The sequence below is a fragment of the Mustelus asterias genome, chromosome 25 (genome assembly GCF_964213995.1).
Source record: "Mustelus asterias chromosome 25, sMusAst1.hap1.1, whole genome shotgun sequence".
In the NCBI taxonomy this organism is placed as follows: Eukaryota; Metazoa; Chordata; class Chondrichthyes; order Carcharhiniformes; family Triakidae; genus Mustelus; species Mustelus asterias.
This window is the reverse complement of record NC_135825.1, coordinates 7,785,685-7,800,176: the sequence shown is the minus strand read 5'-3', so window position 1 is coordinate 7,800,176 and position 14,492 is coordinate 7,785,685. Positions and strand designations below refer to the sequence as shown.

Sequence of the window (14,492 nt, the reverse complement as noted above, 5' to 3'; positions counted from 1 at the left end):
AGGCATGAGTGGGATAATCTGAGTCTAGCGCGCTCAAATAATACTCAGTGGCAGTAATGAAGCTGTCAGCAATCCAGCTTGAAGTTTGAGCTGGAAGTCCTGGTATTTAGTCCCCGGAAAGGTAGGGGGTTTTAGTTCAGTTGGGCAGCATGTTTGGTGCAGGCTTGCGGGGGGCCGAAGGGCCTGTTCCTGTGCTGTAATTTTTTGTTCTTTGTGTTCATTCTCAATCCTCTGGCTCAAAACACACTTCATAAAAATATTTTTCAAAAATTCTGTAACAAACAATACAAAGTTTTCTGCAAATAACAAGGATTTTGTGTTTTGCTTGTGTTAGAGTGTGAGGCCGCAATGAAAGAGAAGGGCATGGTCTAGGAGGGATTTAAACGCAAGGATGAATTTTAAATTTAAGGCATTGGGAGTCCAGGAAAATGTATAGGTCAGCAAGGGGAGTTGGCTTGAGTGTCGGATAAGATATGTAAACAAAGATTTGGGTGAGCTGAAGTTTTTGAAGGGTACAGAATGGAAGGATGACCAGAAGCGAGTCAAAATGGCCCAACTTGGGGCAGGGATGAGGGTTTCAGTGGTAGGCGGACGAGGTAAGGATAAATGCGGATAATGTTACAATGGTGCAAGTAGCTGCTGCTTTGTATGATGGAGAGAAATTTGGGTCAGATGCTTAGTTCCAGGATGAATAGGATGCAAAAGTTGCCATCAGTGTGGTTCAGCCTGAAAAAATGGGGAGGGAGGATGAGGGTGCAGAGTTGATCACTGTGCTGAAGATAATGGCTGATATCCTGATATTTAGCTGAAAAAAGTGAAGCCTGACCCAAAAATGGGTGTTGGAAACAAATTTTAAAGAAGTATTACTACTGACTTATTCCAAGGCCTCTGGAACGGGATGGAGCTGGGTATCATTAGTCCCTCTGTGAAAGCTTAAAAAGGTCAGTATTGCGTATTTTTGTCTGCAACTTTTAAAAAAAATTAGTAAGATCGTACCTGCCCAACAAGATGGCAAATTGCCCTTCCTCACCATCAACATGCTAGGATCTACCTCTGACCAGCAACTTGGAGTCATCGAGGTTGACGGCATGAAAACAGGCCCTTCAGCCCAACTTGTCCATGCCGCCCTTTTTTTTTAAACCCCTAAACTAATCCCAATTGTCCGCATTTGGCCCATATCCCTCTGTACCTATCTTACCCATGTAACTCTACTACCACCTCTGACACAGCTTGTTCCAGACACTGACCAAAACAATTGCCCCTCTGGACACTTCTGTATCTCTCCCCTCAACTTAAACCTGTGCCCTCTAGTTTTAGACTCCCCTACCTTGGGAAATGATATTGACTATCTAGCTGATCTGTGCTGCTCATTATTTTATAGACCTCTATAAGATCATCCCTAAGCCTTCTACACTCCAGGGAAAAAAGTTCCAGTCTATCCAGCCTCTCCTTATAACTCAAACCATCAAGTCCTGGTAGCATCCTAGTAAATCTCTTCTGTACTCTTTCTAGTATAATAATATCCTTTACGTAATAGGGTGACCAGAACTATATACAGTATTCCAAGTGTGGCCTTACCAATGTCTTGTACAACTTTAACAACTTGACTGGATGAGATGTATATTCTTTAGCCACAGCATTTATATCAAGAGTTTGTGATTTCTGCAGGGAATAACTTGCCTTCTGACTCCCCAATGCCTCTCCATCTACAAGGCACAAATCAGGAATGTGAAGAAATACTCTGCATTTGCTTGGATGAGCCAATAATCAAGAAGCTCAACACCATACTGGGCTAAGGTGTCTACTTGCTCAGGACTTTAAACATTTACTCCCTCCACAACCAGTACACTGTGGCTGCAGTGTGTACCATATAAAAGATGTTCTGCTGAAAACTGATTAAGCTTCCATCGACAGCGCTGTCCAAATCTGCAGCCTCTACCATCCAGAAAAACAGGGCAGCAGACACATGGGAACACCACCACCTGCAAGCCACACACCATCCTGACTTGGAGCAATCATGCATGTTCCCTCACTGTTGCTGAGTCAAAATCCTGGTACTCCCTTCCTGAAAATACTGTTGGTATACATATGTCAGGCGTACTGAAGCGATTCTCAAGGTGGCTCACCGCGACATGAACAAATGAGAAGAAGGCTGTCCTAAAGGTCCTGGACTTGGATATACCATGGATGTATTCAGCATCATTTCAGCACTTGAATATATTACACTATTAAAGCACCTTCAAGACTGTTGGTTTTACTCCCAGTTCATTGTACTATGGACAATAGGGGAGTATCAGAGATATAGTCTTGTTTACAGAAATTTGCAATGATTGCATCAACCTCCTCATGGTGCAACATTTCTACATGAGAGCCGGCACAGACGAATCCTCAGTATCCTGTCACAATCACAATAAGCAAAAGATAAACATCCTTTCAAAGCACAGCACCGATGTAAAGCGATACAGTAATATGAGCCTTTTGAAGCCTTACCTTCGAGCTTGCATTAAAAAAAACTGTCCGTGATGACAATAAGAAACTTGGTGACGCTTCAAGTTGTATGGGCCCAGTCTAAGTGTCATTACTTTATTTGCATAAAGTTGCACATGTTATGAAAAAGTCAGCAAAATAGAAGAGGAAACCACTTCTGATGCAACCACTGTTTGCCTTTAACATGCATCATTTATCAAACTTGTGATCTGGATATTGGGAAGTTCACCTAATTTCAGCTGTTTTTGTACAGCACTCAGTGTGGTTTCCACCTCCTGTATTTTCACATCGATTATTCAATTTCTCCTGTTACGTACTAGAGAAAAGATCTATACACTGTCGTTAAATAGTTAGGTGAGAGAAAGGAGCCATTCTGACTTGAAGGGTGGATCTTCCTCTATAGACAGTGATGCGACTGTGCTGCATACTATTAATGATAGGCATGCTGTGTCTTGAGCCGTACTGACCAGTTCACCACTCCTCCCCTGCTGATCTTTTGAGTATGTACACCACCAACTTACTTTTATCATGAGGAAAGAGAAACTTCACGGCAACAAACTGAAGGTACAGTAACTCTTGGTGCTGACTTCTCTGGGCGATGTAGGAACTAGGCAATGAGGATTACAGCAACCTCTGCTGTTTCAGCAAACACTTTTGTGCTAAAAGAATGCTCTCTTGGCATCTACGTTTCTACAACATTGCTACTTTTGTTTGTTAGATTTGGAAATTTCTGCAAATTTTTAGGGCCTCTTTCAGTGCTTAGAAATTTCAACAGTTAATTTTGCAAAATATGTTTTTAAAGCACCCATTAAAGCATGTAAGAGAATTTACATTCAATTGTGGAGCTACCGAAATGGGAATTAATTAGTAAGTATGTTATAGTGTTGTTGAATGGAAAACAAAATGTGGTGCTTGAGCAAAGTGCTGAAGAATTCTTTTTTTTGTGATTTTTTTTTTGGTCTTTGATATTTCATTCGCATTATCAGTTTTAAATTGCATAAACTTCCTGGTTGGTAGATTTGTATTCAGTTAGTCAATGAAGATATAATTGGTTTTGATTGCGATGCTTACAGTAAAACATTGCCTTGCCTGAAGCAGCGACCTGTTGTTGAAATAAAAGCAAATTACTGCGGATGCTGGAATCTGAAACCAAAAGAGAAAATGCTGGAAAATCTCAGCAGGTCTGGCAGCATCTAAGGAGAAAAAAGAGCTGACGTTTCGAGTCCAGATGACCCTTTGTCAAAGCTTTCACCTGTAGGTAAACATTCATTTTTACCTATCGGTGAATGGTCAGCTTTTGACAAGGGTCATCTGGACTCAAAACATTAGTTCTTTCTCCTCCTTCGAGATGCTGCCAGACCTGCTGAGACCTACTGTTGAAAGATTGCTGTAATGAAAATCATTTATGACAGACATATAGTTTGGATATCTTAATCTAAATCTTCATCAAGGTGTTTTTATTCCGCCATGTTCCCAGCATATTGGGTTCACTCTCCTGGGACCATTACCAAAGAGAAACTTATCCATGATTTGTAATTTTGGAGCTTTGTGATCCAATTTTCTGGATTTGCCCATCCCATTTGTCACTGGTTTCCAGAACTCCTCAGACCTATTGATCACATTTGTGGTGTCTATGCCCATGATATGAAGGCATGAATCTTTGGACTGTATGAATGTCAAATAGTGAGTGTTTACTGATGACAAGTCAACGGTAGTGTCACAGCTGCTTGCTCCGGTGCAGACCTGAGTCCATATAAAGACCAATTCTAATTTTGCAGAGACCAGAGAGTGATGCACTTTTCTCATGACTTGCACTCCCATCTATCATGGATATCAACTATGATTCAGTTAGTACTGTACTTGCCCCTTTGAGTCTCAGGATTGTATGGGTTCAAGTCCATTTCTGAATTCTAAGACTTAAGAAAATCAGGACTAGCACTCAGTGCAGCATTTCTACAGTAATGCACCAGTCAAGAGGCGCTGGTAGATTAGTCACTGATCTGAGACCCCGCTTGTTCCCTCAGGCGGATGTAAAAGATCCCATAGGTTTATTTTGAAGAGGAGCAGGGAGTTGTCCCTGGTGTCCTGGCTAATATTTATCCCTTGGTCAACATCACTAAAATAGATCATTGCCATATTGCTATTTGTCAGAGCTTGTTGTGTGCAAGTTGGTTGTCATGTTTCCTGCATTACGACATTGACTACATTTCAAAAAGTTTTTCATTGGCTGTAAAATGCTTTGAGAGGTCCGGTGGTTGTGAAAGGTGCTATATAAATGCAAGTTTTATTTTGTTTTTACCTTCTCTCATCCAGTCAAATGTTTTGTACAGTTAGAATGCTGCATTTTTGTTGTCATATTTCTCCCATTGGCTTAGACAAAAAATGTTTTGCTGTTAAGTCAGTTGAGAGGTAAGCAATGGTATTTTTTTCCTCATGAAACCAACTGGTGTGCAATTGCTCACACAAAAATGTAGATTACTCCTGTTATATTCTTTAGGTTGCTTTTTTTTAAAAACAAAAACAAATGCATGTTTCTGACTCAACAATGTTGCGTACATTTCCTTGCCTGATTTTAATAAAAACGCTTGATTCGTACCATCAAAATCGAGTACCTGGTTGTTCATTTGCTGTTGGGACCTTTGTGCAAACTGGCTGTGCAGTCGTCTCAAAGATAGCTGTCTTTTAAAGCTTATCTATTGGTTGTGCTGTGATACAGGAGCCCTGAGGGCACAATAGTAAGTTACAGTGTAAATGAAAGTTATTTCTGTCTTTAGACATTGTATCTTTGGTCCTGTTACTTACCTTGAATTTGCCTCATCTGAAAGCCACAGTAGTAATTTTAAGAGCACATGGCTTATTCTTCTCTAAGGGGAAAATACTGGCATTCCTGCTTAGTAGCAATATAAAAGGGACAGTATAATGCTGAGCTTAATTTGCCACTGACTCGATAGCTCACTACAGGATGAGTGAGTCCAACACAGCAGTCAAGCTTTCAGATCAGAATTTGAAATGGGCAGGATTGTCATGAGGAAATTTTTATAAAAACTTGATCTGTCCAATCTTGCATGCAGTCGAATGAGAAGGGGACTCGAGAGGATATATAAATAGAGACCAGGAGGAAGAGGAACTGTTGATGTCGAGCACTATTTGGAGTTTAACTATTGACTGCAGGATATGATGACGTGTGCAAATTGGTAAAATGTCAAAATCAGGACTGATGTTAGGGAGCAATTCTTTACACAGAATTAAATAAAATTTAAAGCATAGAAACGTGCTATTCAGCTCAGCTAGTCCATGTTGTTGGTGTTTATGCTTCACACAACTATCCTCCCACCATACTTCGTCTAACTCCAACAGCATACATTTCAATTCCTTTATCAGTTGCTAATCTAACTTTCTCTTCAGTGCCTCTATGCTATTCACCTCAACATTTCCATGTGGTAGCTACTCCCACATTCTTGCTGTTCTCTGGGCCAAGAAATTTACTGAATTCCTTACTGGACTTATCAACGACTGGGATGTTGGTAGTGGAGATTGGAAGAGGGGAAGAAAGGAAAAAAAAAATAGATGATTTGACTGTCATGTAATTGGGGTACATAAGTGAAGTGGCAGCAAAAAAATTATAGCTTGGTACGAGCTATAGGTTTCCATGGCAGGTTGACGTAGCAATGTGTTTGTGCATAACGAAAAACCTAATTCTGTGGAAATTCTGCAAGTCCATGAATGCCAAGCTTGGCAAACCATTTGCGAGGGGTTTTTCTAAGGTTTGTTAATCAGGTTGAAAACATTTCAATTTGTGTGCACTATGGGGATAAGAATATAGAAAGAAATGTAGGCCTAAATGCCAGCTTCTTGAGCCTGTTCCCCCAATCAATGAGATCATGACTGACCTGTGATCTAACTGCATCGACCAATCCTTGTACCTTAATAGCTTTAGTTGATAAAAGTCTATCAATCTCAGATTTTTGAAATGAACAAAGATCCAGCATCAGCTGCCATTTGTGTAAGATTTCCTAACTTGTTCTGACCTTTTGCATGTAGGAGCGTTTCCTAACATGGCTGAAAGGCCTGAATTTAGGCTATGTCTCAGAGTTTTAGAATCTCCAATCAGCTGAAATAATTTATCTCTAACTGCCCTATCAGTTCCCTTTACTATCTTGAAAACTTTGATTGAAGCCTTATATTACTGTTGTAATTCCGAAGGAATAAAACCCTAGTTTGTGTAATCTTTCCTTGTACTTCAACCCTTGGAGTCTGGGTATCATTCTGATAAATCTATGTTGCACTCCTTTCCAAGGTCAGTTAATCCTTTCTCGGGTATGGTGCCCAGAATTGAAGATGATAACAGAAGAAGTCGAAACAGGAGTAGGTAATTCAGCCCCTCATGCCTGTTCTGCCATTCAATAGGATCATGGCTGATTTTGTCTTGGCCTCAACTTCGCTTTCCTGCCTATTCTCCATAACCCTTCAACCCATCACTAATTAAAAATCTGTATTTCCTCAAATTTACTCAACGCCCCGGCATCCTCCACACCCTGGGGTAGTGAATTCCACAGATTTACGACCCTTTGAGAGAAATAGTTTCTCCTCATCTCTGTTTTAAATCTGCTACCTCTTATCCTAAAACTGTGATCTCTTGTTCGAGAGTTGTCCCACAAGAGGAAGCATCTACTCTGTCTACTTTGTCAACACCTTTTTTCATCATGTACACCTCAATCAGTTCTCCTCTTATTCTTCTAAACTCCAGAAAGCATAGGCCTAAACTGTTCAATCTCTTCTTAAGACAAGCCCTTCATCTCTGGAATCAACCTCGTGAACCTCCTTTGAACTGCCTCTAATGCCACTACATCCTTCCTTAAATAAGGAGACCAAAACTGTACATAGTACTCCAGGTGTGGTCTCACCAATGGCTTGCGTAGTTGCAGCAATCTGTCCTTACTTTGATACTCCTTATTCCTTCAGCTATAAATGCCAAAGTTCCATTTGCTTTCCTTATTACCTAGATCCCAGTTTTGTGTGACTCATGCACAAGGACACCCAGATCCTTCTGCATCAAAGCACCCCGAAGTCTCTCTCCATTTAGATAAATTGCCTTGCCATTTTTCTGACCAAAATGGAAAACCTCACCTATCCACGTTTTGGCCCACTCACCTAACCTATCTATATCCATTTTATAAATTTCATATTTCTTCATTGGAACTTACTATCCCACCTATGTTCGTGTCATCTGCAAATTTGGCAATGATAACTTCTATTCCTCTATCCAAGTCAATATAGGTTGTAAATAGTTGGGGCCCAAGGACTGAACCCTGTGGCACCCCATTAGGTACACCTTGCCAACCAGAAAAAGACCCATTTATCCTGACTCTCTGCCTTCTATCAGTTAGAAGTCTCACAACACCAGGTTAAAGTCCAACAGGTTTATTTGGTAGCAAATACCATAAGCTTTCGGAGCACTGCTCCTTCGTCAGATGGAGTGGAAATGTGCTCTCAAACTGTGCACAGACACAGAAATCAAGTTACAGAATACTAATTAGAATGCGAATCAGGTTGAAAACATTTCAATTTGTGTGCACTATGGGGATAAGAATATAGAAAGAAATGTAGGCCTAAATGCCAGCTTCTTGAGCCTGTTCCCCCAATCAATGAGATCATGACTGACCTGTGATCTAACTGCATCGAGGTCTTAAATGTGGGTGGAGGGAGCATTCAACACAGGTTAAAGAGATGTGTATTGTCTCCAGACAGAACAGCTCGTGAGATTCTGCAAGACCAGGGGGAAAGCTGTGGGGGTTACTGATAATGTGACATAAATCCAACATCCCGGTTTAGGCCGTCCTCATGTGTGCGGAACTTGGCTATCAGTTTCTGCTCAGCGACTCTGCGCTGTCGTGTGTCGTGAAGGCCGCCTTGGAGAACGCTGACCTGAAGATCCAAGGCTGAATGCCCGTGACTGTTCACCCCAGTCCAACGCCGGCATCTCCACATCATTTCTATCAGTTCGCCAGTCTTCTTTCCAAGATGTGATCTAAATCTAGGCTACATATTGATGTAGCGGGACCTTGTATTCTAAACCATTCCATTAGTGCTTTAGATTTTTTTAACCTCTTTTTAACCTTTCAGTCATCCATGTCCATGGACCCCTGTGACTCTTTGGAGCGTCACTGTTTCTAGCTTTTCGTCATTTACCCTGCTCCATCCTTTCGAAGGCCATCAACATCGCAGTCCATTGCCTGCTTTGTCCACTCAATCTATTAATATTTCTTTAGTTTTATGTTTCTCTATATATATATTAGCATGCACTTTTGCCTTTTGTTGTCACAGAAAAGTCACAGGGTCAATCCTTAATTTGAGCTAAGTTAGTAAATTTGAGCTAGAACAGCAATGAGGGGACATTGCAGTCGACTTAGTGGGAGTGAAATTGATGTTCGTTAGTGATGTATGACTTCCAACTGCATACTTCAAACAAGAAAAAACAATTGGATGTGGTGTAAATAAAAACTCTCTACCAATTTACTGACGGTCCATTTTGTGCTACTGGCAGAGATCAGTTTCAGCACAATCGTTTATGGGGACCAAAAGCAGTCTGGAATCCTGCTCTTCATTGCAGTTCAGTGACCCCTGCTGGAAAATGTTTGTATGGACACTCAACAAGCATCAGTCTTGCCCCTGATGTTCACTGTCCCTGCTGATGCTCAGTGTAATAGGCTCACAATTGAATGGCAATGGTCACCAAGTTAAGCCGCAGGAGCCTGGGGAGTTGTACTCTGCCATGAGTCAGCACCTTCAAGAGAAGACTAGAGGGATTTGTAAGAGGAAAGGAATGTTTATGTTACAAGTTGCATTAATAAAGTTTACTTTCTCTACATCTTTCAGCTTGAAAAGGGAGATGTGAGTACACTTAGCTTGCCAGCGAACACCAGCCATGGGGGCTCAGACTCCAACATCAGCCTTGATGTGCCTGATGGGACCCCAGATCCTCATAAGACGAAAGCCGCCATAGACCACCTTCACCAGAAGATCCTGAAAATCACAGAGCAGATAAAAATTGAGCAAACTGCACGGGACGATAATGTAGCAGAGTACTTGAAGCTGGCTAACAATGCAGACAAACAGCAAGCCTCCCGTATCAAGCAGGTGTTTGAGAAGAAAAACCAGAAATCGGCACAAACTATCGCACAGCTGCACAAGAAGCTAGAACACTACCACAGAAAACTGAAAGGTAACATTGAGAACTGGAATTGTCAGTAATGGTGATATATTCTGATAAGAGCCACAGTGTGGGGGGGAGGAGCAAGGGTTAATCTTGGTAACCATTCACTTAAAGATGGGCATGTTGTCGATTTTTAAACTTTAAATCGGAAACTTTGTTATAGTTAGTCCGTTTACACTTTTGCCCATACCAATTCTCTCGTGCTATTCTGAAGATGTGATTCACATTTACAATATAGTTGTCCCGGTGCTCTCAGAAATAGTAATACTTCATCTGTGGGCCCAAACAGTAAATGTCAGCAGGCTTTCCCTGATGTCTGGGACAATACTGATTAGCCAAATCATGTCCTTTCCCGAAGTTTGCATACGTGGACTTGCCAGAATGAGCCACTGATCAATGTAGAGGACGTGACTAAGTCTACCGTAGCTAGTTTAGTTTGACTTTTAACACGGAAGGAAAATTGAGAGAGAAATATCATTTTTAGTTTGGGTGGCAATGGTGGGACATTAATTTAGCAGTTCTGTATCGCAGACTGCCCAGACTGATGACCTCGCTGTCTCAGAAAGTACCTGGGAAATCTGGTCAAGGACCAAGTATGAATAAGAACACGAGCTCCAGTTTGCTCAGCAACTCCCACACTGAATACTGGGTTCTGATTTACTTGCAGTTGTAAGTAAATGTTTTTCAGAAGATAATTGGTGGTGGAAATGGATCATTCAGGCTTTTCTGGCTAATCTAAGTTCAGGATTCTAGGAGGTTTTATCAAGAAAGATCAATAACCTATTCTGGACCATCTTTGAACCACCTCCATCTGAATAAAGACAAAAGCAAAACGCGATTGGTTTTGGAAATCAGAACTAACAACTGAAAATGCTGAAACCTGCTAAGTGCTGTTCCAGAATTTTCTGCCTATTACATCTGAATAACATCGCTTTATAATTTCTTCTTCCTTTTTCTTTTTGAATAAAGGTGCTAACTCAAGCTGGGGTATTTTTGTGTCCCCAGCAATTTTCTGATGTCTTGCTCAAAGGGCAACTCTTCATATGTTGTCCTTCGCAGTGAGTATTGGCTATCTGTTTGAACATGGGGGACTGTGAACTGAGTTTAAAGCAGTCCTCACTCCATGTTCGTGCAGGTAGACATTCCTCAAAGGGTCATGTTAGCAAGTAGGAATGGGCTGATTTAACTGCCATCCGCCCCTCGGGTACCAAAACTGTTGCACCTGATGTACACTGGGCAAGATCACCTCACTCAGCATAGACCAGGAATCCAAGCGAGGGCATTCTGCTTTCAAGGGCTTTGTTGGACCAGCTGGTTTCCGTGAAGGTCCGACTGCTTGTGCGATTTTTCTCATTTGTCGGGTATAAACAACTGATGCAGATGCATGCAGTTCTTTGTCCGCAGTCCTTTTATGTGCTGTGCTGAGGACATGGTCCCAAGAAAACATACCCTTGCAACCCAGAAGGCCATTTTATACAAGAACTGGCATTCGGATTAGAGGAATGGACCAGTTCTGCTCAAAATGATTTTCAACCGTGTTTTGTTTTCGTCACACTAATTTCTTTCGCTTTCTATTTCCACAAAGTTGCGGGCATTGATAAGTTCCCCCACCCAAAATAGAAAATGAAATGGAGAAATGGAAACTGGAACTAGGAATTTAAATGGAAGATTTTCAGAAAGTTTCAAACTCTCTAATTGCAGTAGAGTAGATAGAAGAAAATATTTGCTTCCTTTTGGGCTAACAGTCCCAACAATACTACATTTCAGAAAGATTAGATACTTCGTTGCTTCAGAAATGTAACATAAAATTAGCATAATAAATATCTTTGCTGTCTTTTAGAAGAACAAATGGTTCCCATCCCCGCTGGAGAAAGAATGAGCAGCATGATAACTACAGAGATCAGTAAAAGAGATTTTAATAGTCTAAATGCAAGGGTCAAAGTTCAGATATGTGGCATGATTATTTTTAGAGATCAAGAAGCGCTTATCCCAAAATGTTCCTCTGGGGATAGATGGAGTCTCCGGCCCGGCTGGGTCACTGTCTGTGCAGAGTCTGCACGTTCTCCCCGTGTCCACGTGGGTTTCCTCCAGGTGCTCCGGTTTCCTCCCACAGTCTGAAAGACATGCTGGTTAGGCGTATTGGCCATGCTAAATTCTTCCTCCGTGTACCCAAACAGGCACCAGAATGTGGCGACTGGGGGATTTTCACAGTAACTTCATTGCAGTGTTAATGTAAGCCGACTTGCATCTAATAAATACACTTAAATTGTCTGATCTCTGGAAGGAAAGCACTCAATGGGGCCTATTAACTTTGATTTGCAGAGCTCTGGTTGTACTTGATTGAGTTTGACAGAAAAATACTTTTTCCCCTGGCATGTTCACCTTTAATTTTTAAGGTTTAGTCATTTGAAATCTAATGGTCACCTAAATTTAAGTAAGTACTGTTGCAGGTGTGAGGCATTAAGTTTGAAAACCTGAAATCCATTTGAACAAATTTGTTGATGGAGAGAAACAAGCTGTATGTTATTCATGAGATCTGGAGTCTAAGGTGTGTGAACCTTCTGCTCTAGAAACTGAAGGGATAAATCCCTCTTTGGTCTCATGGGAGAGTAGCACAAGGCGCAGAAGATTTGAGTTTTAATCCTCAGTCTATTTTGAGTTCGGGTTCGAGCTGCAGCTGGGGCACCACTATTTGCATCGGAGCTAAGATTGCTAGCGTCATTCGAAGGCAGGGGATTCTGTTCCCAGTTGAATGCTTTGATCCTTATGGCAGAGACCCTATATGTAATTGTCAGCTGAGAGCAACAAAATAATTTTACAATCTAAGCTTGCACATGAAATGAGAATTGAACAAGTAGTTAGCTGGATGCTGAGCACCCCCTCCCACCCCTCTGTGGAATTGCAACCAGGCACCAGCCACAGAATTAAAAAGACATGGGAGATAAAGAAAAGTCATAGAGCCATAGAGGTTTACAGCATGGAAACAGGCCCTTCGGCCCAACTTGTCGATGCTGCCCGTTCTTTTTAAAACCCCTAAACTAACCCCAATTGCCCGCATTTGGCCCATATCCCTCTATACCCATGTAACTATCTAAATGCTTTTTAAAAGATAAAATTGTACCCACCTCTACTATGACCTCTGGCAGCTTGTTCCAGACCCTCACCACCCTCTGTGTGAAACAATTGCCCCTCTGGACCCTTTTGTATCTCTCCCCTCTCACCTTAAACCTATGCCCTCTAGTTTTAGACTCCCCTACCTTTGGGAAAGATATTGACTATCTACCTTGTCTATGCCCCTCATTATTTTATAGACCTCTATAAGATCACCCCTCAGCCTCCTACGCTCCAGAGAAAAAAGTCCCAGTCTATTCAGCCTCTCCTTATAATTCAATCCATCAAGTCCCGGTAGCACCCTAGTAAATGTTTTCTGCATTCTTTCTAGTTTAATAATATCCTTTCTATAATAGGGTGACCAAAATTGCACACAGTATTCCAAGTGTGGCCTTACCAATGTCTTGTACAACTTTAACAAGACGTCCCAACTCCTGTATTCAATGTTCTGACCGATGAAACCAAGCATGCCGAATGCCGCCTTCACCACTCTGTCCACCTGTGACTCCACTTTCAAGGAGCTATGAACATGTACCCCTAAATCTCTTTGTCAAGTCCTGACATGCCTGAAGTCAAACTAGGCACACAATTATGCCCACTCAAACAGCACTTATGTGTAAGTGGGCATAGTGCTACATTATACGGCGGGCAAAAACATCATTGCCATCAGCGTACTCAACGCCGCTTTTCCCACCCAACATCGACCTTTGCCGATTTCCAGGAAGATTTCACCCGAAGAGTCAACAAAGGGTTTTAGGTAGGTTAAGTGACGGAGCCAGAAAGTATAATGTGGGAAAATGTGAATTTGTCCACTTTGGTAGAAAGATTAGAAAAGCAGTACATTATTTAAATGGAGGGTGATTGCAGGATTCTGAGGTACGGGGAATGTTTTGTCACAACTGATGGTGAGGCTACATCTGGAGTACTGTGTACACTTTTGTTCTCACTAAAGAAATTGTATAAGTGAGACAGGATATAATTTCATTCGAAGCAGTTCAGAGAAGTTTCACTTGATTGATTCTTGGGATAAAGGGATGATTTTATTGAGGAAAGGTTGGACAGGTTGACCATATCCATTGGAGTTTAGAAGAATGAGAATTGATTTTATTGGAACACAAGATTCTGAGGGGACTTGACGAGATGGATGCCAAAAGTGTGTTTCCCCTTGTGGAAGAGACTAGGAATATTTTTAAGGTTGAGTTCAATACATATTTGATTGGCAATAGAGTTGGAGGTTTTCAAGGGGAAGGGTGGGGTGCAGATAAGGAAATAAAGTTCAGGACACGATCAGATCAGCGCCATAATCTTATTAAATGTGAAAACAAAATGAACGGATCACTTTAAGGCTTCATATGTGCCAAGTTCCTTTTGTGTCATTTATCTCATTTAAAATGGAATGTTACCTGTGTTTTTGTGATTCTGGATTACCTTTGATTTGATTTATTATTGTCACATGTATTGGTGTACAGTGAAAAGTATTGTTCCTTGTGCTGTACAGTCAAAGCGTACTGTTCATAGAGAAGGAAAGGAGAGCGTGCAGAATGTAGTGTTGTTGCCATAGCTAGGGTGTAGAGAAAGATCAACTTAACGCGGGTAGGTCCATTCAAAAGTCTGACAGCAGCAGGGAAGAATGATTTTCAGATATGATTCTGATGCCTAATGAGGGAGGCTTGTTGCAGTC

At 41.4% G+C, this 14,492-nt stretch overlaps 1 protein-coding gene across 5 annotated transcripts in view; it reads left to right on the top strand.

Annotated features, from left to right (window-relative positions):
- The window catches only part of tmcc2 (transmembrane and coiled-coil domain family 2), a 141,685-nt gene that overhangs the window by 104,216 nt on the left and 22,977 nt on the right, over positions 1 to 14,492 (top strand). For 4 of the 5 annotated variants that reach the window (XM_078242046.1, XM_078242048.1, XM_078242050.1 and 1 more), the window contains one exon: positions 9,364 to 9,709. In XM_078242046.1, the coding sequence (XP_078098172.1) occupies positions 9,364 to 9,709 (346 nt within the window). Of the gene's footprint in view, positions 1 to 2,935; positions 3,052 to 9,363; positions 9,710 to 14,492 lie in introns of those variants that run through there. The other variant, XM_078242051.1, reaches the window with a different exon arrangement.